We start from the raw sequence: 27,873 nt of genomic DNA on the forward strand, positions 1-27,873 counted from the left end.
TCATAAAAACATTGTATTTCTGAGCTTACTTGTCGTTGTGCAATATGACCCTATATAAATACTAAATTAATACAACTGGTATTAAACGACGAGTTGTGACAAGCAGCTCCCTTTTTAGGTGAGTGGTACACATATACATTATACAATAATGGTGGCCTGCCAAATGGAACCCCAAGCCGTCGATTCTAATCACACTACTCAGGATAGTGATAGGGACACAAACAGGAAAGTCATCGATATTTTAGGGACACGGTCACAATCACAAGAAGAATATTGCAATAACAGGTCTCCAGTGCTGGTTAAAACGCTTACTTACAACAACGGTGCGGATATATTGAATACGTCTGATCGGCCTACAAATAAGTTATCACAGAAAATGGAAAGCAAAATTAAAAAGAAGAAATTTAGGCCTGCAGATCACCTGTACTGTTTTGTAGTGGATGGAATTTTCACCAACACAAAGGTAAGCTTAAGAAGCAATACAGAAAAAGTAGATCGTCCAGATCTAGATCACTCTGCTATCGATCACTATTTAGAACATTTTGATGGACCTGATAATTTAAGATGCACTGGACGGAGGTCTACAAAAAAGACTAAACTTCAAAAAGTACATGTGCAGATAAGAGATGAACATTTTAATCACGATAAATGTATACGAATGGCCGTCACCAATGGTAAAAAATACAACATAAAGCAACGTCTTTTAACCAGGAAAACTACTAGAAAAACAAACATTTCTGAAAACACTTCTGCGAAAAATGTTAACACAGAAAAGGCTTTGAAAAAGATGGGAGTAAGATTAAAAGGTATTAAATGTGTTGAATACACTACTACCACAGCCTATCATCCAGTACGGTTAAAATTTGACCAAGAGAAGCAGAGGAGAAAAGAGCCATGCAGAGTTAAGAAGGTGAAGCAGGTGAAGGAGGAAAAGAGGAAAGAACCGAGGAGGGTAACTCCATTTAAACCCGCAGAACAAAAGAAGATAGAATTTGCAGAGTATGCTCTGCACGAAGGGAACATTTCAAATGCAGTTGATAAACAAACTAAAGAACTGATTGATTTACAATACAGAGATTTGACAGCTGATGATTTGGAGAAACTATTTCAACTAGAAACACAGGCTATCATAAAGAAAAGTTTGGACGACCAACTGAACAGGGACCTTGCCACTGTTCAGAAGAGTATTGCTGATGCAAAAGAACTGGAAGACAAGATCCGAAAAGATAGCAGTCGTATGTTGGAATTAATGATGCAACTACAGTTTCGAGAACTTAGCCCTGAGGATTATGAACTTCTATTAAGGCTAGACGAGACTGTAAAGCCCAAAGTGGCTACTTCTAAAGCAATACGTTCTCTGACATCTTTGGAAGCTGGTTCTGAACACGAAGGCTTGTGTTGTCTTGTATGCATGGATGATTACGTCATCGGAGAGAGATTAAAAGTATTGCCATGTAAGCACGTGTATCATACTAAATGCATTGAGCCATGGCTGACCACGTCTAGCAACAAATGTCCATTGGATGCAATTGAAGTTTCATGACACAATCCCGTTTAGCTAGGCTTGTTATAAGGAACAGATCGTTATGCACTAGACATTATTCCGTTATAGTCTCTAGGTTTGATGAGTAAAAATGAGTGTTTGTCCGTAACATAATGGTTGGTGCTGACTATAAATAACCATGGAACGATTCTATTTCAGTTGATATCCAAAGTTCCAGAAAAGTATTCATAAAACAAATTGAAAATATTTTGATTAATGATTATAAAGTATGAAAGTGTATTTATCTGATGTCCAGCGTTAGTATAATTATTCATAATGCAATTTAAACTGTAACTTGTTATACCATAAATTTTAAGAAAACAACCTGTTTGTTCAAATGTATACTATCTGTTTGTTTTCAGTAAAGGAGGTTAAACTTGACTAGAGAAATCTTTGTTTAACTTCTTATTGCCATTTAGTGTTAATAATGTTACGTTGTATTTCTGACAATACATAAATGAAAGCATGCATGTTGACCGATGTGAAATATATCAATTCTGTTCGGAAACTATTTTTGCAATAAACCAGAATATCATAAATTTATATTATCATTTGATTTGAATTTATTTTGAAAATCATTACCAAAAAAAATGCATAAAAAGTAAAACATTTACTTTACTACTGGCATTTAAAGGAAGCCCCAAAATGCTTACGAGTGATATTGATTGATTATTTCTAATTTATTCATCTTTAACAATGGTTATATTGTATTAATAATTAGAATTGCCATAGTAATAATCAGAAATTGTCTTCCTTTTGATCATAACAAATGGAGTTTACTAACGCTATTGACACAGTACATTAATTCTGTGCCGAATAATGTAGTACTGTACTACTAATTACATATGAATATAATTATTATACAGTAACTAAAAAGGTGCTTTCAGGATCATTAAGTATAACAAATAATTACATCTTGTAACTCGTTAGGTAAAACAATACTATACTAACCACAACAGCAAATAAATGTGCATCATTACTGCAAAGTTGTGTTTTGAATAAATAATTTGTGTATTCTTAAACGGTCTTTAGAAAGTTGTTGAAAAACGTTTTTTGAACAATCGTTCACTCCTCTAATTTGAATAATTGAGAGATGAATAATTCAAAATGTGTACAGTAAAATGACAATTCTCATTTAGTGAACACTGAAGGATTTGGTAAAAGAGCGTCAACACTTTGAAATTACATATTTAATCGATGCCATTAACATGGACTGCTCAAGCAGTTACATCTGATATAAATGTTTCATAAACCGGGCTTAGGCATGGTTGTATTTCTTCTTCAACTGGACAGCACAGCGAATGTTTTTTTGTCGGTGGATTTTGAATTATAATCTAAACAAAACGAAAAAGTAAATGCATTATCAGTTTCATTTAACATCCAAGTTCGATGTGTAGTAGTTACGGTCTAACAGGGCTAGCCAGCGCTAACAGGGTGCTTTCAATTTGCGAAGAGCTATAACAAAGTTGGGTTATGTTAATTTATTGTGCGTATGCGGGTCAGTTGGGATGTGATACCTCACTATAGTATTCCTCGACACAGTTTTGGAGGTTTCACCGACGACCGACTACACATCAATGCGCGCGGGTCAGATAATCGGTGGTCGCCGCAAATCGCAAATATTGTGTTATATTACCATTGTTGAATATTCATCGTCCATGTCTTCATCAAGATCTATATATGGATTTTCCTCTGACGTCAAGTCTTTAAGAATTAAATCAATTGTTTTGTAAAGATCCTTAAATGACGGTCGGTTTGATGGAACTTCTTCCCAACAGGTTAACATCAGTTTGTATCTACCACAACAGAATATCATTTAATAATTATTACATAAAACAAATAAAATGGACCAATCAAGTTCAGCAATTCACTGATTCTACTAGTTTACTGAGTAAATGTCATTCTGTGACATTCTAATGCTAGACAATGCTTGTGACGAACCTGTATCGCGGAACTTTTATAAGATACTGAATAAAAAATAAGATATTATATGCGTATAATCGTGTACATGGAACCAAAAAGAAGAACTTGTTTAGAAACTGCGCACAAAGTTATCTATGTTTTTAAAAGTTGTTTTAAAATGTTTTGAATTATAATAATAATAATATCCTGGATTTATGTAGCGCCTAATGTTATGAAACCTCTAAGCGCTGAACATTATTACCCCATTTTTTTTGGATCAAACACGTATGGAAACCTACAGAAGACAATCTAGAAAAAACTGAGTATGTTTTAGTGATTTTTAAATACATAAAAAAATACTCCACAGGAGAAAATAATAGTTTAGACTTACTACTTTGTGTCCATTTCTTAAATCAGGTTTTGTTTAGTAACGTACGGTAGACGATAATCAAACTTTTGTTTTTTATATTACTTACGCTGCTTCTGGACACTCGCAAGACGGCCTAGCCATTCGATACCCATTCTTTAACATCTCTGGTAAAGTATGTGCAATGACACCGGGATATGGCGAACTACCACTGGAGAAAATTTCATATAGAAGTACTCCATAAGACCAACTGAAAAAACCAACAAAAAACAGTTTAAAAAGTTCAGATTAAAAGAAATATTTGTATTATAAATCATTTATTTTATTTGCTGTAGGTTAAATAGGTCTATTGCATATTGAAACACAAATATACTGTTAGTTTGCGACATATAATTTCAATCTATTTAGATGAAATGTTAATCGGGAATTCGGTTAGACATGGCCCCAATTAATGTTTGCTATAAAATTTACGATAACAATTGCCAGAAAATGTTATATCTGAGAATGTTAAGAATAATAATAAGGATGTGTTGGGTGTTGGTTGTAATAGGAAGAGGAAGTTCAATTACTTACATATCGCTTTTCGTTGAAACAATGTTCTTCAAAATAGTCTCAATGCTATACCATTTCACAGGTATTTCTCCATCGTCTAAACGCATGTAACCAGTTTCGTAAACATCTTTTGCCAAACCGAAATCTGCGATTTTGACATTCATATCCTCACCAACTAGGATGTTTCTGGCTGCAAGATCTCCATGGACTACTTTATTGTCTGCTACGTAAGTCTAAACATATATATACAAATAGCATAAATTGAATCATGAATTTCACATTGGACAGCAAGCACATTTAGTACCAAGCTACAACTTCACAGCAATTGGAAAATGCATAATTCCTTCGGACTAAAAATTGTATTTTAACATGCTTGTAGTACCATACCATTTGTAGTCTGTTATCACAGAATTTTCTTCATTTTATATTTTATTACGTATATTCACATTTCATAATGGTTAACTTTTTTGTGAAGCATAACTAAATTGAAATAATTGATACAAAAAGATACTGTTATGTAATAATGACAATACAATAAATAAAAAACAATGTTCCTTAAATAAAAAGAATAAATAAATACATAATCAGTTGCCAAGAAAAATTATTTTTAACCTCCTTGTAGTATGGCCGGTACTTACCATTCCATTTGCAATCTGTCTACTAACATCGTAAAGAATTCTAGGTTTATCAATATTATAAATCGGGTCGGAGAACTCTCCCTTTTCCTGCATCTGTAACAGTAAATAAGATAAATCCAAAGAAATTGAATAAGGAGAAACTAATGAGGATGTAGGCAAAAATAATTATATCGCTCAATCTAAAAAAGATTAGCAGAAAGGTGAATAAATTGAAACGAGTGAATGAGGAATCATAATTGTCCACTAAGGAGTATAATAAGCGAGATGTGCCGCACCAACACGGTGCGATAAGTCTCTGAATACGCCCATTTACACTAGGACGACAACGATCGACGATAAATAGATAAGCATGCATTTTTCTTACATAAAACAAAAGAATTTAGAAAGGTTTTCGTTCTAGAATTATAGAATACTCATTATGCTGTCTTTGATGAAAATAATATTTTTTTAAATCAAATCAAATGACGTCATGATCAATAAAACAAAAAAAACGTTGTATTGTCACGATATTATTGCTGTTACTAATCATGACGTCATTTGATTGGACGCGTGAAAATATCATTTTCATGATAGGAAGCATAGATGGTTCCTAAAGAGTTCTAGAATAAAAACTGTTCATATTTCTTTTGTTTTTTGTATGAACAATGCATATTTGTTTATTTATCGTCGATCGTTATCGTCCTAGTGTACATGGGCCTTTACTACTTGAATGTTTCCATTTTGTTTGTAATAGCGACTAATTTTAGTCTAATCTTAATTTTATCTTAAAAATCAGGCAGGCATGGTTCCATTAATCATTGATCAAAACTATATAAAACCTGAATGTTATCAGAAGACATAACATACTTGCAAACTGGTTCTTAAAAACTGCAGTAGACAGCCGTATGGTAGAAGCTCAGTGATCAACATGATAGGGTCTTTTTTAGTGTGACATGCAACAATGTTTACAATATTGAAGTGATTTCTAAGTTGCATTAAGATTTCAATTTCGTTCTTCAAGTCGTCCTTCTCAGCCGATGACGCATGATCTAGTATGCATAAAACAAATGAATAATAAGAAATCAACGTATAATTGAAATTTAATTTATTTCAGATTTCATTTATTCATTAGTGAAAATATCTTCCATTTATTGTCATTTGCATATATATTATGTTTGCTCTAAAAAACAAAAACAATTACATTTTCACTCTCGTACGGTATACTATAGTTTACTGACAATAATCAATATAATTGTAGGCCTAAATGGGTAAGGCATTATATAATATAACCTACTACCTTTAGGAACTTTGATGGCAACGTTCACGTATTCGTTCTTCCTAATGACGCCAAAGACCGGGCATTCAAACACATTCCCGAATCGACCTTTTCCAATTGCCTTTCTTTGACTCCAGGCCACTTGTTCTTCAAACAAGATTTCAAGATCCTCGAATATTGGATCTAATTTCAAGCATTCTGGTTCCAACCTTTTTGTTTGTATGGACTCTAAAAAAGCTATTGATAAAAGAGTAGAGTAAGAGAAAGATATCATTTTGTGATACATGGTATTGCAACAAAAATGGTATACTTACAGAGAAATGGCCCGCACTAAACTGGTACTGAGCCAAAGAAAACCATTACTCATCAAATAGTATGCTTACAGAGAAAAGACCCGCAATCAACTGGTACTGGATCAAAGAAAACCATACTCAAATAGTATGCTTACAGAGGAAAGACCCGCAATCAACTGGTACTGGGTCAAAGAAAACCATACTCAAATAGTTTGCTTACAGAGGAAAGACCCGCAATCAACTGGTACTGGGTCAAAGAAAACCATACTCAAATAGTATGCTTACAGAGAAAAGACCCACACTCAAATAACCAGTGATTAAGAATATTTATTCAGTGAAGTTTTGTTATTACTACACCGCCATTATACACTACGTCGACTGTTAAATGAATTATTGTTAACAATATTGCTAGGCTTACCGCTTTGTCTTGAAATCTTTTTCAGACAGAAGAAAGTCAGAAGTGAAGCTAAAATGACCGCTGTTAATCCGAAACAAATTACAACAAATATGTAAATATCTGATGATTTAGCAATAATAGTATTCTCCAATCTATTTTTTTCTGAAATAATAAAAATTATAATTTACGTAAAGTAGTTATATTAGAAAGTATGTGTGTAGAAAATATTATAACAATACTGTTATGTATTGCGCCAGCTTCCTCACTAATGGTTAGTTGGTCATCAGTACCTGGTGTTTCAGTGGACCCGAATTTAACCCTAGCAATCAGCTCCGAGGCCAAGTGGTATGATGAACAGGGAAGAGTGAAATTCTTCCCTGATGAACAATTGCGCCAGAGTAGCAAAAACATCCCACCCATCTACCATTTTTATAACCTACCAAGCGCAGTAGTAAATTATCAAAAATATCTGAAAAACCTTTCAAGAAATAATTAATTAACTGTAATTAACCGTATACAAAGGTGATACGTACTTGGCTGAGACAAATAAAGTGTAAAACTCTGGACTTCCTCACGACTTACGAATAAGATGTATTCTCCAAATGATTCTTCCGATACATTGTATATATAGAGGTAAGTGCCACGCGTGTGGTTCTTCCTGTAGAATACATATAAATATTAAGCAATGAAATAAAGTTAAAGTAAATGTTTAGAATGAACAAGATATTCTGGATTCTAATGAAAAAATTAAAGACAAAGTATAGCATTTAACAAAATGACAGTCGAGTATCGACGGTATTGTATTAGGTCTGGCGACAGTAAACATCAAACTCTTAAATATTAAACCTCTAAATGATTATACTTTAAAGTGTCAGTAGAGGGTATACAGTATCCAACATGGGATGCAGGTTTTTCTTTTGTGACGTTTATTGCGTTAGACATGATACCGGTACCACTCGTGTAACAGGTGTGTAAGGTAAATATATAATGTGGGTTGACGCACACGAAAGAGAATCAAACGCTTGCTATTTAGTCCATATACGTGAAATGTTGCATTTGCTAGCGTATTATCATAATAATATAAACAATAACGAACCCTTCTGTACAGGCATCATGATCCACGACATAAGTTGAATAACCGATGGCCGAAGAAGAATTGAATATTTGCAGATATGAACCATTTTTGGTCCATATAAATTCTGTGCATAGATTGTCGTCCGACACCAAAAAGACGCAGTGGAACGTCACATTATCGCCAGTGTTAGCCTTTTGCTTGGTACAAAGTTCATTATGCAAGCGCACAGGCTTTCCATAAGCTGTACGAAAAATAGCATATCAATTAGCTTTATTGAAACTGTCAATAATAACCAATAAAGGATGATGAAAATAGTAAAGAGTATTAGTATTATCTACAGAATACCGTCAATCTCTAAACCTAATTTCACAGCCAAACTATAGGCGGAACCAAAGACTACTCAATTTCGAAATTTACTGTGGAAAAGATAGGACATTAGGTTCATATCAATAAATTACTTACATTTCGGTTCTACAAGTAACTTCACAACATGCTCCAGTTTTTCGGCCTCACTAATTACAACGCATGTGTAATTTCCACTTAATTCGGCGATAGATTGAATGGAGAGGACCTGACTGTTTTCCCATAGAGTGAAAGGAGCTCCATTGATTAATTTAGTGTTGTAGTACCATTCGATTCGGTCAAAATTTACAGCGCAACACGATAAAAACTGGTCTTCAGTGCCGACGTCCACCACATGCAAGTTCGAAAATGGTTGCCCAATAAAGGCAATGGACGTTTCTATACGTTAGAAAGAAATGAGAACGAAAATGAGAAAAAAAATTAGAAAGAAGATTTAAGAAAGAAATTTAGTTAGGTGCTGCAGGTTTTCAATATGAACATTTAAAGTTCTACATATAATAAATTAAATAATTAAATAATAATCCATTCAATTTAATGGCAAAGCTAGTGTATATATACCATATGAACATAAGTGTAAGCGTTTTATTACATTGTTGTTGAAATTCTATGCAAATTACCTTAACGCATTATTCTGTACATCCGTGAAAACAGTCGTAACATAGTTATATTATTGCTAATTGTAGAAGACGTGAGTTGCTACAGGTTATCATTACATAAATTACAATAAGTATCGATAGTATCCACAACATAAATGTAGAATGTTCTCATTCTTACAACTATTTAATGAAAATTCTACGAAGATTAAATGTAAACGGTACATTACTAATCACACTTAAGTAGTGAAATCATCAAATGTTCTTTGAAGTCATTAGTTTTTGCTATTGACTATTCTACATTAACAAATCTAAGAATCGACTTCATCAAGTACATAAATATGAAACAATGAAAGAAATAATGATAGTAAATTATGAAACTCTGAAAAGTATTATATTTTAAAAAGTGGATTTTTTCGGATTTATAGTGGAAAATGAGCGGAAACCATGGGACACATGAACCCAGAGAATCTAATGTAAATCTATTTAAAAAGCTATTTGAGAGCCTTTTGGGCACACGATTTATGATAACCAAGCGTTATAGTATTATATATTATATATAATTATATATATGTATTTATACAGTAACATTGTAATATGAGTCTCATTTTACACCGGTTAAATATGCCGCGTATTTGGCATTTATAACGCAACAATTTTGATTTACCGTTAATTGGATCTGAATAATTGCAGACAGGTTGTACATCCTTATAGCGAGTCGTCGTCGTTGTTAATGTACAAGAAACCGACGAGATAACTATCATAAACAAGAATCTTCGTAGAGTGTTTTCCATTACATTTAGTTCCTGAAATTAAACAAATTATCTTAATAAATACGTCATTGTGGTACAATTTACTCACAAAATCGTACGTGTCGGCCATTTTCTTCATCACGTTCACAAACTACACCATAAAGATGTAGTATATAGTTGATGAGTATAAGAATTCGGATTAAATCAAGTTATAAGGGACCATGTCAAGATTATTGTACTGCAGTTGCTGCAGTAACTTTGTTTACTCTGTTTATGAAATAAAAGTTTTTTGGCTAATCATGTTAAAGTGAATTTCGCATAAACCTAATTCAATTCAATTCAATTGTGCCTGTATTTCGGATTCGCGTTCAATACAAGCTACACTATAACAACAAGTATAAAGATATAAGTATATAAATAAAGACACCGGCATCAGATCACCTCAAGATCTCCATCATTTTGTAATGAAGACTAGATAATTTAAATGATCATACCATTATACACTCTAGCAGATTTTTCTATAACAATGGAAAGTCTGATTTTCTTAAATACAGTAGTCTTCAAAAAAAAGGGACGGCATTATTATTATTAATGTCACTCACTGCATTGTCTATAGAAAATCTTAAAAATACACTGAAACAAACTTACTAAAAAACCATGTACAATATTACTACAATAACTGCAGTACAATAATTTAGACATGATCTCTAAATATAGCCCTATGACTTTAAATATACATAATTAAAAACTACCTACGTGGCCACTTTGATTTTCATTAAACATTTATCATATTAGTTTAGGACATTTACATTTCATTCAATCCGCATCTCATTTGGTTAGTATGCATATAAATTAGCCTTCATCCTAATCTCTATGATTTGCAAAATACCAACATTATTTTGTTTATAAGTCAAAATAAAAACATATAGAAATACAAAATGATAATGGAATGGGATACAAAATAAACCCTAACAAAATTGAACAAACATTTATAACCATTGGCCAAGAGTTCAATCATTTTGTCGACAAATTATAGAACAAGAAAATCGCAAAAATAAAAGATCAAGAAATAGTTGGAATAGTAAAATCGTGAATATTTAGGGCGGCGTAAACTTTACAGTAGTATTCATGAATACAGTAGTATTTATGAATACTATGGTAATTAAGACAGTGAATAACACTAATAGCGGCCTAAATACTCAATAAAGACGATGGTGTACCATAATAAGTTAAACAGTCGGTCAAAATAGGCCCCTAACTGGCGGGCGAAAAAATCAGGCACCGGTCGTTTTTCCCGACTAATAAACTGGCTTCACATTGTCCACCTGAACCAAACCAATGAAAGTATTCACGACATGGCTTCCCTAAAATGCTAAAAAACCATTATTCTCTATAATTTTTAAGAAAATATGTGACCTAGGTCTAGGCATAATATTATTTTATAGGATTTGATACCTCACCTTATCGTATAGGACAGTCAGGTCTGGAAAGCTAACGTTCAATCAATTCTTACTTTACTAAAACTGCATTGATTGTTTGATCTAGTCCTTTACTTGAATAACGTTCGAACCGATTATTATTAAACTTATGTGGATTGATGAGAAATAATATCACGAGTTGACACAATGAGGGTGACAGATAGAATGCTTACCACCGTTATTCGATTAAACCGGCTGTATTAAGATGTTTTTCCGCCCTCTCAAGACATTTGTAAATAAAAGCATACCGCATTTAATTAGCTTGGAGTACCATGTCACTCCTTGTGTAATCTAGATACAATGGGCTGCCACTAAGGAAGGCAATCTAAAAAGAGGACACTTATCTCGACATGTCCAGATAGAAACTTGGAATAGTCCTTTGATCTTATTTCTGGCTGGGACAAATACCAAATGCTATGTACATATTCCTCCGCGGCGCGTGGTGTCATGTTGGGTGTGGACATGACGATGTCGCAGCCAGATAAACCTTTTGATCTCTTGATTGCCTTGCACAAGTAATATTCAGTATATATTACAGGATTCAAATGCCACGTGTACACGATCCTGTCGCAGAGAAAGTGTAGTTTATGGGTTTACTACTGTACCATAAATCTTTATCATCATGATTATTATCATAATCATTAAATTATCATCGTCATATCAATGCATAACGACTATTAGTCATCTTAATTATATCACATTATTCGTCATCATCATCATCGTCATCATCATCGTCATCATCATCGTCATCATCATCATCATCGTCGTCGTCACCGTCGTCGTAATCTTCATCAATAATCATAGTACTAACACAACACAAGGTAGGCTAAAATATGTTAAAGAAGTTTATTCTAATCGAGGACCAGCCTTTCAATAGAATTGTTATAAAAATTAACTTAAATAATTTACATATATATTTATACAAAAACACAAATATGCTCGGGCATACGAGTCAACATTTTCAAATAAATACAAAGAATATTAAAATATTAAATAATTAGACGGTACGTTAATATTGCTTAATATTAAGGTGCATTAATTAATCTGTCATTGTGAATCTTACTCTTCACTGTAAAAAAAGTTGAGGTAGATGCTTAAAGTCTATAGATATAGTTGTATTGTATTGTATAGGCTATTAGCGCATTAAATTCCAGATTGTATGGAAGGCGATCGCCGCCAAAATTACAGTTGCAAACGTTTAAAAAACGTTAAATGTATGGGGACTGTGAATGTCCAGTAAAAACTTACGTTCAGTTCTATAACTTCAAATGTTCTACATTAATATAGTATAGCTTTGTTTTGATTTACTATCATCAAACATGTTTTCATACTAATGTCAAATTCTGAATATGCAAATATTTTTAAATACTGTAAATCTCTCTTTGCATGACCTATACAAATGTATAGGTGGCTAAGAATCCAGATTTTTCTAAAGCTGGGTCACTATGAAATTGAACTTGCACCTTATTGGTTGTAGACACCCACGTGAACGGATTACGGTCACTGCAGTAATAAACGGTGTAGTAAGCTTCAAAATCATTGATCTGTAATAAAATTCATAAACAATAATTATTTTTTAATCTAACGGTTAAGGCAAGGACGCCATAAAATCGGCACAGGTTCAAGCACTACTCAATCATAGTTCTGGTGGTAAAACGTCATCTCAGATTGACTAATACTGGAGGTCCAGTGCACTGGCTCTTGTGCACTTAAAATATCCCAGTGCATGCAGGAGTAGGGGATACCACCACCCGCTGGTAAAGATGCATGCAGCTCCTGTGGCCAATTGTAGGCAATAGTGTGGCTGATGTGGGTCCATATAGGGCCTAATCCAAATTTCCCAAATTTGTAAGGATTTATTTATCGAAGTAACCAGTTAAAATGTGCTTACCCTGACACTATCGTATCCGCATCTTGGGTGATATTCTATATCAAATGCCGTAAATGAAATACTAATGCGTTTTCCAGGGGGCGCTACAATGTAGTTAAAGCAGTCCGTATTTGCTGGGTAGTTAGATGGATAGTTTGGACTGGATAACGATCCAACGTCTGAGGTATAAACAGTATCGCAACCTTTGATAAATAAGATAAAATAATTAGTTTAATTAATATTAAATTTGAAACCTTTTATCAGATGTCTTGTTGTTTGTCTTGACTCATTGGGTTTGTTGGGCCCGCGAATGTAGGCCTACAACACTAATACTAAGTATTAAGGTATGCCTAAAATTTGGTTTCTGAATAGTTATCAGATCTAAAATAATATATATATATATATATTCCTGTATTATTATTAAAGACAATCAAAACGATTGAAAAGATATTACTAAATTCATATGAATACGGTAGTGACTTTTATTACAATCGTAGTCCCTAAACAGGAGATCTTATAAAATGAAACATATTAAACTTACCATCATTTTGATAGTTCACAGTTTCGAATCTGAATGATATCTCATACCCGTGTGCGTTTGTCAGAGTTTTGGCAGATATTTCCATGACGTTGGTATTCGAACGAGGCCAGTCACTGTTCGTTTGTACCGAACACACTCTGTAACCGCTTCTACCGTCTTTAACAATGAAATCACCACCTATAGAATATACCACATATTTAGTTATCAGTTGGTTTGTATGTAGAAGTGTCTACGGTTATGGATTTATACACGATAATGATATACTAAATAATAATGTAGTTTACATGCATAATTACCTAAAAAGTAATCATGTTAAAGAGAACATTTCAGAAACTGAAAAACAAACAAAACTGTTTACTATGAAATAAATCAAAACCTACCGTTTGCACAATCAACATCAACTTTTACAAATGTGAGAACAATTCGCTGATCAACTGGTGCAACAATCGTCGTGTTACAGTATTCACCATTCGTGTTACCCACCACTATTCTAGCATTTTGATTGGTCAATACTACGTTACACATTCCACCTTAATCACAAATAAAAAATGAAAAAAATATGTAAATAACAATGTCTATTGAGAACATTAAATAAGCAAGCTTTCATCAAACAAATCTGTTCGTTTGTAAGCGCAACATTGTTCAAAATATTGAACCTGATTGGAATTTGCCTTTCTGTATTTTTGTGTACGATGTGTACGTCAAGGAAGCCGTTGTACTCTAGAACATTATATATTATTCAAGTCGTAAACAAGACCTATATCTGTTGCAAACAGATGTGTATAAACAATCGGTCTTATTTGCACTAAGTATGCCTAAGTTTTCTGTGCTTTTTTAAATCAAGAAGGCACCGTATAACGTTAACTTTCAGAAAAATATTACCGTACGGTAAAGGCTATTGTACATATGTATTTTGTCTGTGACATTTTTTATCTACCGACCAGTAGTGCTTAGGGACTACTATATTACATATTCACATGCATAAAACAGTTTCCTTACCTGGGTTAGACGGTGCGAGAGTAGGACAGGACTCGATATTACATTGCTCTTGAGTGGAAGGTTTACCCGATGGACATTCGGATTCTATAAAATATATGTTGCTGGTAATGGATTGTTTGCAATCAACGGTGCGAGAACGAACTCCTCCTCCACAAGACTTTGAACACTATAAAATAAATGAAAATACGTTTTATACACCACGAATCATACGTTGTAATCCGTGGTTCCCACTAGAGACGCAACACAACGACGTAGCGCGACGTAGCGCAACAATCGCAAGCGATGGAGTATTCCATCTGTCGCTTGCTGTCGGTCAACTCGCTTGCGTTTGTCTAGGTCCTTGCGTTGCGTCCAAGTGGAAAACAATCTTAACCAATGCAATGTATATAATAATATTCTGTTCTGTGACTGAGACTTTTGGAATAGTTCTCAGCACAAACTCTTATATAAGACTACGTCTTCACAAAGCTACTGGTAGATGTACTGCAAGCTATAAATAAGACTTACCGTGGACCATTCACCAATCACCCACACGCCTTGGTCACTAGTACACGGGTCTTCATTACAATTTCTCTGTTGCATGGGTTTGGTATTCGGATCACAGTTACTTTCATCCACCAAACTGTAGGTAAAACCAATTTGTTGCACGCAAAATAATCCTCTAGTTTGGACTCCACCACCACACGTTTTGCTACAACTGCCATAGTTTCCAGCGTAAAATCTATAAAAGTATAGAATGTTGGTTTATGGAATGGTTATTGTACCAGAGGGAACGGTATCGATCGATTTGAATTCTCACCCACTGTGCGTTCTGACAAATACAATATTTAATTGTTACTTCTGCACCTTATAAACACAGTGTGCTTTTAAAAAGACACAACTTCCACGTAATGTACATAAGCGCATCGCAAGTAACTTGATCAGTCACGACACGTGTAACATCAACGTTGTCGCGCTGCGTCCATGTGGGAGTTGTGTCTCTTTGTTCCGTGTGTTCAAACGTCAGAGTGTTAATCTAAAAGGAAATTATTCGGCACAAAACATAATTATATTACTTACGTTCCAGGATAATTATTTGAACAATCGGCTTCATTGCAGACTTCGGTAATTTCTGTAGGACGTGGTTGAGAATTACAATTTGTTTCATGAACTTCAACGTTGCCGCTTCCCAAACACACGATTATTTTGGATCTTGTACCTGCAAATAAAGTAATTGTAAATGTATCATATTTCCCGAATTTGACAAATATTTTCAGTTATACTATTACTATGTAGAACAATTATGCATTGTGAACTGTACACAATAATAATATCTATATTTAAAAGAGGTAAACGTCTCGAAATGTAACCTCTATACATTTGCTATAGGGCTAGTAGTATGTGTGTATATGAATAGAAAGCTGCTCTTTCTATTTTCTCTTGTAATTGTCTTTGACCACACGGGCTATTAGTTGGATTAAACCGCCCCGGTCGTTGTAACTTGCCAATATCCGTCTACCGAATGACGTTATTCCTTCAATCCTTCAATAAAGCTCTGTCTATACTATAAAACTTTATGTGACACAAAAATGTGATTTGCCTATATATGGAAATGATGATGATGTCATATCACTACTATATTTGGGTGTATCACTACCATATTTGGGCACATCACACTTTTTCGTCAAACTAGTTTGATAGTGTAGACAGAGCTGAAGGATGCAATTTAACCTACCTTGTCCACAAGTTACTGAGCATTCTGTGAACTGGTTTTTGGTAAACCATTGTGGGCAGTCAGCGATGTTACAGTTTTCAGTGACTGTTGGACGTGATTGTCCATTGCAGAAAGAATCGTCAACTTCTGAACCGTCATGGCGTGTACATACTACTACTCTTGTTCTTGTTCCTAGAAATAAAACATATTAAACATGTTGTTAGTGAGTAATTTAAAAGAGAGTGTCGTTACTTCCAAACACCTTCTGGACACATTGGGAGGCAAAGATGACCACACTTGTACTCAAATGGTGTGGTTATCTGAAAATGATCTACCACACAAATGTATTTAATTCATGTTACTGAAAAACATGTTTACTAGTTTATTAAAAGTGCATACCTTGTCCACATGTTGCTGAGCATTCTGTAAATTTGTTTTTGGTAACCCAAAAGTAAGTTGGCTGGACACAATCACCAAGGTTGCAACTTTCGGTGACTGGAATTGGAGGTGATTGGCCATTGCAATAGGAATCTTGAACCGGCTCGTAATCGTTTCGAACACATACTATTTGTTTTGTTCTTTGGCCTACACGATTAAAAATGTATTTATGATAAGGTATAGGAAAGAGAATCGTTCCGTTAAAGATATCCAAACAGCTACAACAATTGTGTTTAATAATACCTGTCTGTATCTCTACATCTGGTATTGTCCAGTATCATGCGAATTATATAATACAGTGACACACTTGTGATAATGTGATGTACATTGTATTACGGAATTAGCCCATGATACCTGGAAAATTACAGTCGTACCGCAGTATCTGAAAATTACTACTACTAATGAAAAGTTACATACCCACTCCACAGGTTACTGAGCATTCTGTAAATTGGTTACTGGTAAACCATTGATACGTTGGTACACAGGCAGCGATGTAACAGTTTACTATGAGTTCACTTGGTCGTGATTGCCCATTACAAAATGAATCGTCAACTTTCACACCATTGTTTTGAGTACAGGCTACAATTCTTGTTCTTTGACCTACACATAAAGAAAAGACATAACATGTCAAATCATGACACATATATGTCAGTATTAGAGCAATACGCTATTTTGAATTTTTTTTTTTTTTAGTTTAATTAATTATGAGATCCACTGATATATCTACACAATGATTGCACAGTTGATCTGTAGATGGCACTTGAGTAAAGCGATCAGAGGGCACATGACTTAAAGATAGTCAGAAAGAACAAATCGATATGGGTCAAGATTAAGAGGGACATTTGCGTGTTATTGCAAACAATTCACAACTGATGCCATAAACTAGTTCCATACCTTGTCCACATGTTGCAGAACATTCTGTATACTCATTCGCGGTCCATTGATACGTTGGACCTTCTGGCTCTGGATCTATTGGGCTTACACCATTTGGTAGGTAATACTCCCAGTTCACCTGGGTATCAGAGTAACTAAACATGTACACATCGATCTCAACAATACTGGTTGTCGGTCCGGGAATAGTGATAGATTCTCCATTGCTTCTATCGTAATAGAAGGATTGGGAATCGTGTTTGTACTCCTTTTGTGCCGGAAGAGCGCCATCACCGCCAATGATGTATTGGTTGTTTATTTTAAGAGCTGAAATAAGAATATATTACATATTTAACATAAAGTGATGAATACTTTTTACTGCTGTACTAAAAAAGTACTGGTAAACAAGAAAACAGTAGACATATATGTTATTACTTATAACAAAAATAACGTTGTTATTCTGATTTATTTCAAAACTTTGAATACTTGTTACTACTGTATCTAAACAAAATACCGGTAAACAAGAATACAGTAGACCTATTATGGTATTACTTACAACAAAAAAAAAACGTTGTGATTATTTCCAAAAATGTGAATACTTTTTATTTATTGCGTAAAGTTGTATGTAACGTGACAGCTTGAATATGGCGCCCCGGAATTAGGACAATAAATGTATAAAATGATACTAATCATTTCATAACTTACCAATATGACCGTTGTTTTTGAGATTGGTGATCTTTACAGACGTGGCCCCGACCGCAATAGTTAATATCTTGAAGTATGCTGCAGAAGAAGAACAAAAATAATTTTAATAATTTGTTAGTTTAAAAGATCCGTAATATTGCTTTGGAAATAAGGAGGAATTCAACATTTTGTTTAAATTTCAACAGTAAAGATACGAGAAAACTCTTACTTGAAATAGGCGGAGATGTCCTTGTGAATGTGCCTGAATGTCCGCTACAGATTACTCCTGTTCCTCGACAGACACCGCACTTATCGTATATAGCATTTGAATATGGTTCGCCATCACAGCCAAATTCCTAATGAGTAAAAACAAACTCTAATAAAATATTCAAAACAAAATCATCCATATTATATTCTTTAATTTTGTACCAAGTAAATTTACACAAAACGATTGTAAGCCTACTTACAACACATTTGCCCATGACACAATATTTGTTACTATTAGGCTGATCGACATCACACCTGGTACCGTCAATAAAATAGTCACCACGACTTAGTACTACGTTGGGACCCGAGGTGGAAGAACATAGAAAGTTGCATAAATCGTCACCTGTCAAAATAAATAGTGTATTGTTATCGATTTACTAATTTAATGCTCTCATTGAATGTGACGATAATGATGATGATGAAAACGATGACGACGGCGACGATGACGAGGGCGACGATGACGTTGATGATTTTTTATGATGATACGATGATGATGCTACGATATGTGCCTCTTCCCGTCAGCAGCCACAGCGGCACAGCAGAATGTGTATCGTCATAAAAACATGATACCGTGGCTTCGACCTACTAGTATCTCAGACTTTGCATGACATAATAATAATAATAAAATAAACCGTACCTGTTGTGCCAATTGTGAATCCTGTCCACTCTAGAAATTGGTTATTGTATAACACATTGTTTGTCGAAGCGCACTGTTCATTTCTGAAGTCCTCTTGAGTGGCGGTTTCGCATGGTTCTGAATTGCATATTCTTGACATGTAACTATCGCCTTGGCATTCTTCACCTCCATAGGCAGCTCTATGTTAGAAATATCGTTATGAATAATTAAAATGGTGATAGAAATAAAAATCAATAGGTCTACACAATAAAAATATAGAAAAATGAGCGATTTAGCCCAATTCTTGTAATTATAAACATATATATTTGTTTCTTGTTTTTTTTTATGTTAACATTATCAATTATGTATAATAAAGAATGGAAAACAAAATTATATTAACATTTAAAATGTGACTTACGCTGGATTATTACAGAATCTATATTTGTATTGAACACCGCCTCCACACGGACGACTGCAATCTCCGTAAGTGGGTTGAAATGGACTCCAACCTCCGTCGACTGGAGTTGGTGCAACATCCGCACCATACTCACAGCTTCCTTGCTTACAAATCTGAGAATAAACACATTCATTTTAATTATAGGGATGAATAACTTCGACAAAGAAAAAATGCTTAAAATAATTTCAAATGTTATTTGAAATTGTGGTATCTATTGTAAGACTTGCTTTTATTAAATAGGCCTACAGCGACAGCGCTAGAATGATATACCAGGGCGCCAATAAGCGCAGTTACATCGGCAAAAAACCGACATACGTTAACATTCAACAAAGATGCATCTTATTTTGATTCGATGTGGCTATAATGGCTATAATACTTACTTGTTCGTAGCCGCAAGATGTTCCGTCCATTTTGGCAGATCCACTACTAAAACAGTTAAATGAACCTGGTAAAGTACACCACAGATATGCACATTCATCCTAAAATTGAGAAGATAGAACATAATAATAAATATTTTTCCTCTTCCATTCAGTGACAAGTGTGAATGTTGCTTAAAAAACGCCATACACATTTACAGATACACAATTGTAGACATACTTACATTTTGTGGATAGGGGTTGCTTTCACATTCCTTATATGCGGAACCAAATACCAGTTCACACTGCCTGTCCGCAGGGTATCGTAGTCCTGGTAGATCATTGGTGATTGGTTGAGCTACATTCAAATTGCTACTCGGTACATCTCTTGTGCAAGCACCATTTGAGGAACTTTAAAAATAAAAACCATGACATTCAGGATAATATATTTTGCAGCTGCATTAAAAATGTACAAACGTTTTTACATATCAATATTGTATACTTGTTACAAAGTATGTTTAAGGAAGATCAATGTAGACAGGCAGTGTAAATAGGTTTTTCTTTACTGCAGAAAGTCAGAGAACCTGTTTAACAAATATGGAACTCCTTATCTCTTCTCCTCTGTAATGAGGCAAATTACTGCATCACGGAATTGTAATGATTGTTGAACCATGTATAAATGTTAATGTTTTGATAATTAATAAATTAATAATAACAAATACACATCACATAACCTCTGGATGACCAACAAAGAAAAGCACATAAAATATTGGTATATTAAGGAATTATTGAAAAAAACCTACCCGAAAAAATTATTTAGCTGATCTTTGCTGCAAGTTGACCAGATATATGAACCAGGTCCAGCGGTTCTAGAAGATCCCATGATGTTAACATTATCTTGACATTGGTTTCCATCATCATGATTTACCCCAAGACTGTAGAGAAAAATAAATTTAAACCCAGTTATATAAGAAATATCTGTAGACCTATTCTTTTAGAAGACAACGCCGTGTAGGCCTGGGAATCAAGACGAATTTTGCAAGAACCATCCAACTACTTACTTATGTCCTATTTCGTGGGTGATCGTCAGTCCGGAGGCCATTCCAGATTCTTCATTCAGAGAACATTGATTGTATTCTGTACAGGCCCCCCATAATCTTGCTATTCCAAGAAGGTTGTTGTTACCATACAGATCCAGGTTAAATCTATAAATAGCGCAAAACGTATAATCATAAAAAAGAAAAAGTAACAGTTTCAATTAGGCCTACATTCTGTAAAAATTATTACATTTCATTTATCAAAAAAAAGATGAAGGCGATCTTAGTGAAGACGACACCATGAAGATATAAGATAAAGATACTGGTAAAAACAATGTATAGAGCATTTACCTGCTGATAAGCAGAGCGTTATCCCAATGAGTTGGGTCACTATCCGACGCTGGGTTAATTAGCCTTTGGAAATCGCAGAATTTCGGCAAGGTATATTCTGCTTGTTGTGTAACGTCTAGAAACGCCGTTCCGCCATTTGGGGTTTCCACCTGAATCTAAAATATAATTTTGTTGTTGTAATGTTAGTGTTTAGAAATTATCTTGTTGGTTAGCCATTATTACATTATTGTCCCAGATTGTTAAATTCTTTATAATATATTATATGCCAATGTAATAATTTATAATAAATAAAGACACATTTATTATTGAACATTCTGGGAAAACAAATCGTACTTACTGTAGGTGCATCAAATAAAATAAAACGTGTAATGTAAATATTGACTCTTGTTCCAACTGACGGATCTGCATATCGACCGGCAACCTGCAAAAACATAATTATTTATTTATTATATGAATATTGAGTACTTACTCATTACACGGTAATGATATTTATTTATGTCTGCAACAGCCAAACTGTCAGACAAACTGAACATCGGCTGTTCTATCGGCTCTATACGTTTTGGCTTGGACATAACTTTCAAGGTTTTTCAGAATTTAATAGCGATTTAGCTGTTTCATGTGGTTTTAATTTTAAACAAGCCAGCTACATGTACTCACGATATTCATAAGTGTCAATGTGTAGTCTTCTAATTCGGCACCATGATATAACCTCATTTGCCAATCTGTAACTACGAGCAGTTCTAAATGACGGCCGGAGGCTGATGTCTGTCTTTTTGTTCGCGTTGCTTTCTTTTCGCCGTCACTGCCATCAAACTCTCTCGCTGATTCTGCCATCTCATTCTGATTATTCTCGTCGTGGTAGTATTCTAATATTGATGAAACATTGTTATTATAATAATATGCAACACTAGTAAATTTAGGTCAGCGGTACACCATTTGTTTACAAAAGAAAATAAAGTATGGTTGAGAATGTATTGACATCTTAACTTGCCTATATTCTCAATCTTCAACTTTTTTTGTGGAAGAAAGCAGATGACAATTTCCAGTATTTAAAGGTTTAAATATACTTAATTTTAATGTTTTTTCATTCAATTCTCCTTAAAAAATATTCTTACTTTTATCGTTGCCACAAACATGCTTTTTCATTTCTCTAGTTTCTTCTGTTTCGCCGTTTGGTATATCTCCTGCTGATCTTCTGTAGATTACATGAGGGTTTTCAATGTCTCTCCTCTGTCGAAGTTTTTCTGCATGATCTTCTTGTAAAGGTTGTATATACACATCGGAATCTCCATGGCTGAACATTCCAGACTGATTAAAACAAAACGAAGTGTTTAATTATTTTGCTGTTTCGTACTTTATGACTTTTAGTCTACTAATAACATGCAAGGGAAGTACATACAAAGGCCTACTGTTTTTATTTTAGCGTAGGCCTATGTTTGATTATTGCCAAAAGAAAATGAGCTTGAGGTTTGATTGGAGGTAGCCAATTATAAAGAAAATACATAGGTTCTTAATCAAGCTTTAATGTATATAACGAGCAATGGATCAACTATATTAATTATAAATGCTACCTACCAATCCTTTACATGTGCTAATTGCTGCTCTTGAACCATCGTGTGAATGCACCTCTCCGAGGTAGTGACAATGATTTACCAAGGGCTTTTTTACAACTGTGCCGTTTGCGTACGCATACTCGGCAAAGGTACCAGGTGGAATAAGGGCTTTATTCTTCCACAGTTTAATATGGTAATCCTCGCCAAAAGCTGTAAACTTGACCTCGTGTTGGTCAGGGTATTCACTGCCATCTATTGATCGTCTGCGGCGTCCATGCGATGTTCCGATAATTTCATATTCTGGTACTAAAATAAAACGTTGTAATAATATTGATATTAATATATTTCAATTCAATTCAATTTATTCAAAATTATTCGAAAATAATTTAAATCGAAATGACAATTGAAATCAAATACAGTCCAAATGTACATAAAAATAATGAAATTCACAAAAATTACACTTTCATCGAACCATTTTCTAATGTATTAAATTTCTAGTAATGTGGGTAGCCCATGTAACCATGCATGGGATCTATATTAATCTAAGATCATGCGGAAATAAAAATGACCAGTTGAAACGTCCTTAATGCAAAATAAATATAGTATTATTGCCAGGTTATGTCAAATACCCAATAACTTACCTTCGTCAAGTGAAGAAACACTAAAATATCTTTTCATACTATCTTCCGTCAACATATCATTTATCTTTGGTAAAAAAAGAAAAAAAAATACAAATTTATTTGGTTATTAATAGTTGATAAATATTTGGCCGTCATAAAAATTCAATAATTGTTATTCTCTATTAACCATTGATTTTTACTGTAACCTAATATAGATTTATAATGTCTACAAGGCATGTCTGATGACGTACAATAACTAAAGTTGACTCAAAAACAAATAGTTGTTTCGAAGTTCAATGCCATGCTGACTGTATTGAAAATCCAATATCGATTTATTACAGAAACAGTGTAACGCTTATTTTAGAGGCAAAATTAAAATAAGTATTACATATTAATTAAAAGATCCCGTAACAATTTGAATTTAAATAATCTATATGATTTGATTTTATTTTATTTGGAAAATGAGTTAAAAGTATTGCATTAACACAAATATATACTATTTAAACCTCATAAATATAAACAAGTTAAACAAAGAATAACGAAAAGAAAAAAAATGAGAACGTAAAGAGAGTTGCTGGTACTTACTGCTTTTGAGTTTGCTAAAGTAAAATACGCTACAAGTAGAGTGAAGACTGAACCTCTTATTAAACCAACCATATTGGTAGTTTAATTTGTAAAATAGACTATTTGCACAATTATAAGATCACAATTTTTTGTTCTTCACGTGTTCTCTTCGATTTAAATGCCAGAGTAAGGGTATGACAGAGTTTATATACTGTTAGGTTTCAAAGGCACTGACGTTTCATAGTGATAATAACAAAAGAAACAAAAATCAATTGAAGTTGTTCATTGAGGCGGTGCCGACAGGTGAGTTGACAGGGTTCCGGCTGATTAGCTTACCTGTCTGAAATTATCTGACTGTATCGATATTGAATTAAAGATATTTCTATATTGTTACGTAGGAGGCCTATTATATTGATAACAATTACATTAAAAACAAAGAAAACACCCAAATTCTTCCTACGATTTTCTACCCACCAATATTTCACTTTACAATAACTAGGCCTATATATTCGAAATATTTACTTAATTGTTTGTAGCTTTAACTGGGGCAAATGTAATCCAATCATTTAGAAATAATATTTCTATTCGCTTTTATGCTTTTAATATTACTTTTGAGAATAGTTTTAAACTTTTAATAACCCTTGCAACAGAAAAAGTTGTTAAAACAGCACCATTTTTGGAAAGATTTAATACTTTTCAATATAACGAAAATAATGATTCATAATTTGTAAAACTACTTTCTGAGAATCTATTTTCTATACGATGTCGTAAAACTGATGACACGGTAGGTAAAACAACTTTTATATAATGTCATTCAACTACAAACTTATTAGTCACAAATCCCATTATTACAGGTGTCATTATATAGGCCTACATGTGGATCTCTATATAAGGATGTAGGGCAAAAACAAATATTAATAATAATAATGCTATTGAAGCTAAAAGGGCAATAAACACGACCGTGTGGTTTTAAAATAGTAAACGAAATCCGGTTGTATTTTAATTTTATTTATTCAACCACGTACTACCTGTATTCCTTCCACTGAAATTCGGCGAGATATTTGTTTTTAATTGTTAAAAATATTAATATATTTACCAAGAAAGCACATTATTTATTTTATAGGCATATATTACTAACTGTTTTGCACATGGTTAGTTAATACATCATGCACAATACGGTGGTAAAACTAGATGTTGTTGAACCTTTATTTCTTTATTTCTATCTATAAAACAAGGTAGGCGCGCCTATAAGTTAAAGCATAGAGGAATTCAACGGTAATTCATTCATGGTTAATGGTCGGTCATGTTTCCAATCCAAAATATGTGTTTAAGACTTTGTAGAGCAGCTTTTTTGTTCAGTGAACATGTGATTGTAACTTTTTAGATTATTAAACAAGTTTATGTAAGGTTAGAGTTATGGCTTTGGAAATGTTAATGTATTACAATATACCGCAATAAATAAATAAAAACATGACTGCCAAGAAGTGAATGAATGAATGAATAGACATTTTTCCTAAATATGTTATCAAAAAAATATCCACATAACGTCAGGTTCCACCTGCTGGCATAACCGCCGTTCCTCTTGTTTTGGATAGGCCTATTAACTCACTGTACCGTCTAGCACCAAGACCCAACAGCAACATGTGTCATGATGATGTCACCTCAAACAAATGCTACCGTCCTTTACCGCTACCCTGAATTATTTATCGCTGCACTAGAACAAAGATCACTGGGTTTGCTTTTCTGAAACAATTGAGCATAGGCAATGGGGCAAAGTATATTTAAATTGGCTGAGTAAATTTGAATAAATGACTAGCAGATTAATATAGCCACAATGATTAAGCATTCTATTTTAAAGTTTTTGAAATTACATCATTGACGACATGCGATCTAGGAACCATTATTTAGTCTTTGAATATTTTAAACCTGAGATGGGACTGTGTTTTACTGCTGATGAATGAGGTAATCCACGAATCAGGTACATTGAATTACCTTATTTGGTATAACTAGATTGTTATTTTGTTCGTTATAAACAAAATGCATATTGTATCTGCATCGTGCATTGCCAACTGTATGTTACAAAATACATATTTATATGGTACCATCTTTATTTACAGTATGAAAATATAATTGTTAAGCTTATGATTCGGATCTATTATTTAATGCTAAAAAAATCCGATATTACATGCAATGCATATTTTGTTTGCTGCAAATAAAACTTTAAGTTTCTGTGTTTGTAGGCCTAGTTGCCGAGAAAGAAGATGTTCTGTCTCACAACTCATTACAAATCATGTTCTATTTTAAGCGTATTGTTTAAATGACAATAACGATGACGAACTCATGGACGAGTATTTTGCATTTGTATTGTTACCTGGGAATCGTTACCTCTTAAAAAAAAGTTATGTAAGTATTTGACTAGTGAGGTCATTTATTCAACAAAGTTTTATTGATTACATCAAGAGCTTCCATATTTAGCATGGATAAAACATATAATTGAAACGGTTTAAAAGAAGTTGGCAGCAGGAATAGCTAAGTGAAAGGAACATTCCTCTATGATTTGGAGAAGACAGGAGGTGGTGTCATATCTCTACATAATGCAATAAGAAATATGAATAGTTAAAATATATATTCACTGGAAGCTAGATTTTCGTTCCTTTTCTTGGGCCTCTGTCGCCCTTTGGAACGGTTTACCAATCTCTATCTGTCAGACTACTTCGATCGCTTATTTTAAAACTGCTTTGAAAACTCGCCTTTTACCTCTTTTTACTCTTAATTTTTTGCTTTTTATTTTGCATAATGCGGCTATAAGCCTCATTTATTATTTATTAAGTCTAGAAAACATAATCATTTGTTGGCCTACTCAACTATCCAAACGAGACCTTTGGACAAGACTACAGTAGTAATGCAGCACCTACACCTACAGTTTTATGGAAATCCTTAATTATTGTTAAAGAATTAAATAAACAGTGTGATGGTTATTTCGAAATCTAAAACCGCGTGTCGCGTGTAAAAAACAGCCTTGAAAAAGACAAAGATAAAATTGTACTGTAATATAACATGCACTTTGAAAGGTATGCCTACCGTATCTTTATTATAAATGGAGTTATTCTTAAAATAGACAGTCTGGACAGTGTATAGCTTAAGTGTGTGGTCAAATTGAAAAATTAGATTAAATTATAGTTAAAACTGAAAGTAAAATTATGAAGACATGTTGTGTAGGCGTGTTACTGGTCAGTTAGCCATGTCTTGGATTTGTCAAATATGGGGGTTTGTTGTGGGAGGAGTGTCTTAAAAAACACGGCTGAGATTAGCAGTGCAAATGTATGCTCTCATTTCAAATTCGATAGACCTACCTTGTTTGTGAAGTTTAAAGTTTTTATGAATGTAAAGTTTTAATTTTTTAAACTCACAAATTAACAAAATCATAAAGGCTACTAACCGTTTTGCCCAAATATGGTAGTGATATGACATCATCATGTCCATTGGCAAATCACTTTTTTTAAACATATAATTTGATAGTGTATATAGAGCTTTAGCCTTAAAAAAAGGTCCAAGATCAGGCCATTATCAGAAATATTGTAAAACAAGTATAGGCATAACTGAACTATTCATAATTATTATAATAACAATAGTATAGCACCAAATCCCCACGATGTAGACAGATCAATAATAATTTTTAAATTACTAATTATTGAAATATTTTACAGGTTAAACCTTTTTAATCTTCTTATTTCAGATAGTGTATTCGC

General features: G+C 33.6%; 3 protein-coding genes across 5 annotated transcripts; 1 reads left to right on the forward strand and 2 right to left on the reverse strand.

The window, feature by feature from the left end:
• Positions 1-28: 28 nt before the first annotated feature.
• On the forward strand, positions 29-14,450 carry LOC144837026 (uncharacterized). The gene is made up of 2 exons (XM_078692005.1): positions 29-2,339; positions 14,440-14,450. The coding sequence occupies exon 1, from the start codon at positions 149-151 to the stop codon at positions 1,541-1,543; it is 1,395 nt and encodes a 464-aa protein (XP_078548131.1). The 5' UTR covers positions 29-148; the 3' UTR covers positions 1,544-2,339; positions 14,440-14,450.
• On the reverse strand, positions 2,083-11,561 carry LOC144837020 (fibroblast growth factor receptor-like). Of its 2 annotated transcripts, none has more exons than XM_078691993.1 (13): positions 11,382-11,561; positions 9,646-9,784; positions 8,485-8,763; positions 8,044-8,263; positions 7,481-7,605; positions 6,969-7,109; positions 6,279-6,494; positions 5,849-6,030; positions 5,003-5,095; positions 4,386-4,597; positions 3,922-4,062; positions 3,180-3,339; positions 2,083-2,877 (listed from the first exon to the last, which is right to left on the reverse strand). In XM_078691993.1, the coding sequence occupies exons 2-13, from the start codon at positions 9,770-9,772 to the stop codon at positions 2,761-2,763; spliced, it is 2,013 nt and encodes a 670-aa protein (XP_078548119.1). In that variant the 5' UTR covers positions 9,773-9,784; positions 11,382-11,561; the 3' UTR covers positions 2,083-2,760. The 2 variants fall into 2 exon arrangements, with proteins under 2 accessions (XP_078548119.1, XP_078548120.1); XM_078691994.1 differs by having other exon boundaries at positions 11,191-11,561.
• On the reverse strand, positions 12,031-24,216 carry LOC144837016 (A disintegrin and metalloproteinase with thrombospondin motifs 16-like). 2 transcript variants are annotated; one of them, XM_078691988.1, is made up of 27 exons: positions 24,146-24,216; positions 23,582-23,645; positions 22,963-23,246; positions 22,503-22,695; positions 22,045-22,253; positions 21,725-21,808; positions 21,388-21,542; positions 21,061-21,204; positions 20,803-20,934; positions 20,245-20,410; positions 20,024-20,122; positions 19,605-19,756; positions 19,208-19,386; positions 18,771-18,913; positions 18,533-18,659; positions 18,325-18,402; positions 17,644-17,946; positions 17,167-17,349; positions 16,711-16,896; positions 16,333-16,503; positions 15,678-15,816; positions 15,126-15,339; positions 14,619-14,784; positions 14,000-14,149; positions 13,620-13,796; positions 13,100-13,281; positions 12,031-12,752 (listed from the first exon to the last, which is right to left on the reverse strand). In XM_078691988.1, exons 2-27 carry the CDS (start codon positions 23,634-23,636, stop codon positions 12,600-12,602), a joined length of 4,224 nt encoding a protein of 1,407 aa, XP_078548114.1. In that variant the 5' UTR covers positions 23,637-23,645; positions 24,146-24,216; the 3' UTR covers positions 12,031-12,599. The 2 variants fall into 2 exon arrangements, with proteins under 2 accessions (XP_078548114.1, XP_078548115.1); XM_078691989.1 differs by lacking the exons at positions 16,711-16,896; positions 17,167-17,349.
• Between the last annotated feature and the right edge of the window lie 3,657 nt (positions 24,217-27,873).

Source organism: Antedon bifida, chromosome 3 (genome assembly GCF_963402885.1).
Source record: "Antedon bifida chromosome 3, ecAntBifi1.1, whole genome shotgun sequence".
NCBI classification, from domain to species: Eukaryota; Metazoa; Echinodermata; class Crinoidea; order Comatulida; family Antedonidae; genus Antedon; species Antedon bifida.